Source organism: Pundamilia nyererei, unplaced genomic scaffold, assembly GCF_000239375.1.
Source record: "Pundamilia nyererei isolate P.nyererei 1_Seehausen unplaced genomic scaffold, PunNye1.0 scaffold00179, whole genome shotgun sequence".
Taxonomy (NCBI): domain Eukaryota; kingdom Metazoa; phylum Chordata; class Actinopteri; order Cichliformes; family Cichlidae; genus Pundamilia; species Pundamilia nyererei.
The window spans coordinates 803175-806451 of NW_005187580.1; the positions used below are offsets into that span (position 1 = coordinate 803175).

Here is a 3277-nt window from a genome sequence, read left to right on the forward strand (position 1 = left end):
GTGTGTGTGTGTGTGTGTGTGTGTGTGTGTGTGTGTGTGTGTGTGTGTGTGTGTGTGTTTGCCGTGTTCCACTTGCTCATTAGACTCCAGGTCTTTCTTCTTTCAGTCCTGATGACAACTGAGGCGCTTTTCACAGCACTGGAGACGTCTCACCTGCTGATCTAATGTGAAAGGAGAGGGGGAAAGACAAACATGGATCTTCTTTGTGCTAACAGGTTGAAACTGTAGGCTCACACCCCGCAGCAATTCAAATTCAGATCTAGAAAATACCCCGGGCAGAGACAGGAATTTGGCTATACATTACAGCAAGGTTACTTATGCATTTTCATTCCTCTCGAGATGCTCGGATTAGGAGTTTTATATGCGTGGCATGTGTGCAGCATGCTGGTTTGTGCGGCAGACTTCTATGCGTGTCAGTGCTTTGACTGACACAAGCGGCGCTACATGTCATGGTGCTGGAAGTACATCAGCGGGATTTTGGGAGAGGGAGCTGCTTTTTGACTTGATACATGAGCAGCTATCCATAATGAATGCTTCCCTGCTACTTATCTTATTAGCTGAACCCCTGCTCTCCAAGTACTTTCCCTAAATAACATGCGGAAAATTGTGTTTTTTGGCCGATCAAGACGAAAAGCGTCTTCCTGTGAAGATGTCAGACGCATAATGAAGTGTGTCATCCCTATCTGAGGGGCGGCAGCGTCGCCGTTGAGTATTGTTGACCTGTCTGTGCTTGCAGGGAATGCTTTCAAGGCCTTGATGTAGTGAATGCAGCAAGACTTGAATTTGCTTTATTTTCCAGCACCAGACAATGTGCGATGAGCTGTTTTCGTGAATCCCGTTGAATCCAACAGAGCTTTTCCTCGAGGAGTTCCTGCTGCGATATGGCAAGTCACTGAGGCATCTGGGTACCTACTGACCACTTAACTGCCTGCGCTTGTCGATAACTCTTTATAAAGATCAATTAGGGCGATCAGTGGTGAGAACGCTGCTGGGGCTGAGGTGCCATATTGAGCTTTTTCTGTGTGATGAAGTCACAAGCAGTCCTTTTCCAGAGAAGGAGCCTGAGTCCTCCAGACATTCCACTTCATTAAAGGGGTGTTCTCCCCAAACCGGAGCAGTGAACTCAGCAACGAGCTGCTTCTCTCTTTCCTCTGCCACGTCTGTGCCTCGAGAAGTGGCCGAGCTCTCGCTGTGTCCAGCCGGCCATCTCGTTTAAAGGGGTTCTGACTGAAACACTGAGCCGCAAAAATCAATTTAGGTAGTAGTGGCAGTTTTTTTCATTTATCCTTCATTCACCTTCTTGCCCTTGCGAAATGTTCGTTTACACATTTTACAACCCGAGTGATTACACGCTGCTGTTTTCAGTTCATTGTGCTCTTTTTATCTGCCCTGCCGTGGAGTGCTTCTCAACGTCCCCCACCTCCCTCGTACTCGTTCCACTTGTGTCTGGCGACGTGATAAATGTAGTTGTCATGACACCCGTTGTAGCCAATGAGCTCACTGAAACCAGTGTGTGTGTCATGTCCAGCTGCTGACAGAAAGGCTGGTCCAAAGCAAGCTGACCTTCCACCTCCTAACCTTTCTTCCATGCTGATTATTAATCCTACTTACAGCACACTTCCTGTGTCCCTCCATCACAAATTAACCTTTTTCTTCTTCTCTTTCCCCTCTCTCTCCTTTTCTGTCCTTTTTTCTCTCACGCCCCCCCCCCCCCCCCCCCCCTTTCCTCCTCCCCTCCTCCCTCTTGCAGCAAATTTGTTCACGTGAAAATAATTGACGATGAGGAGTATGAGAAAAACAAGAACTTCTTCCTGGAGCTGGCTGAACCTCGCATGGTAGACATGAGTCTGCAAAAAGGTGCAGTACTGTCTCTATTTATTTATTTTTTAACCACTTCCCTTCTTTCCCTCAGTTTCTTCTTGCTATCTTCTTACATTGTCATTGTATTATATCTCACTGTTTATAGCCTCCCTGCTTATCTGTCCTCTTGCTTCACCTACTCTTTCATTACACTACTCTACGACATTGGCGCCCTATTCACCTCACGACACCCTCCTTTTATTTTACGCCCATTCTCAGCTATTCTTTCAAAAAAATAAATAAATAAAAACAGCTGCAAAATCAAACCATCGCTATTGTAATGACAGTCTCCCCAGACAGCATCATCATCTGCATAAAAAGAGAACAGGGAGTCTAGGAGCTGCTTTCATTTACCTTCTCAAAGGAGCAAGTAGCCATTATTATGCAAAGACACGTTTTACTAAATGCAGAGTCTAGTAGCTATTTTTAACCATATTCTTGCTTGAGTGAAAAATGCAAGCATGCCGTTGTTGGTGAAATTACATTGCCGGTTTTTGTTTTGCTGTGAGACAGAATAACTCACAGGAATCTTTGAATTTCATAGTTTACCTGAAACTATGTGAGCTTTAAACATTGTTTTTTATCATAGCATCTCATAATGAGGACATGTGCATCTCTTAGCTTCTTATATTTCTTCTCCTGTATAACAAGCATAACTTTTTTTTTTTGCAACAAGGTGAATAAGAGAATAAAAGTAAGATAAAAGAATCCAAATCAGAGCAAGTTTTCGTCATAAGTTTTGTTTGTTGCCTTTTGTTGTTGATAATGTGTGCTGAAAGAAGCCAACAGGCATTTTCTTAAGTTTTGTGCACCGTTATCTAATGCAGTGTTATCTAACCATGCTCAAGGCCAGGCAACGGGAGAAGCTCACAAGCTGGTGCGGAGGGTGCAGAAACTAACACTTGGCTGTTCCCTCCAAACACTACAGCTCATTATGTTTACGTTATTGGGTCTGGCAGCACTGTCTGTGCGCCAGCTTCCCATGTTCTCAGAGTCATGATGAAGAGCAGCTACTACGCAGGTCTCCATGAGTGACAGCCGCGTCACTCTGCCGCTGCTCTGTGATGCTTCTTGTTTTTAAATTCCATTTCTGTGTTGTTGCAGGGGTTTTTTCCCCATACGCACACATGCAAGCTGTCTGTCAAGCATCTTGTTTTAAATTTGTAAGATTGCCTTTAAGCTTATCCCAATTGTGAATGTAATAGTAAAAATAAACTATAATTATATGTAGGGATGGGTACGGTAGTAACCAGTCCGAAAAGCAGCGCACATTTCGGTGCTTTATTTCGGTGCTTTTTTTTCCTGAGCTGTGATACACTTCTAGTCAATCATTTTACGTTTCCGAGGATAGTAGGCGGGCCCAGGTACGTACGTTCTTTTAGAGCAGAGCTACAGATTAAAAATGTCCAAGGCGAAG

The 3277-nt window shown here is 44.3% G+C and overlaps 1 protein-coding gene across 3 annotated transcripts in view; it reads left to right on the top strand.

The window, feature by feature from the left end:
• Positions 1 to 3277, top strand: part of slc8a3 (solute carrier family 8 member 3) — a 128140-nt gene that overhangs the window by 82572 nt on the left and 42291 nt on the right. For all 3 annotated transcript variants that reach the window (XM_005746504.2, XM_005746503.2, XM_005746505.2), the window contains exon 3: positions 1751 to 1857. In XM_005746504.2, coding sequence (XP_005746561.1) covers positions 1751 to 1857 — 107 coding nt within the window. The remainder of the gene's footprint in view (positions 1 to 1750; positions 1858 to 3277) is intronic.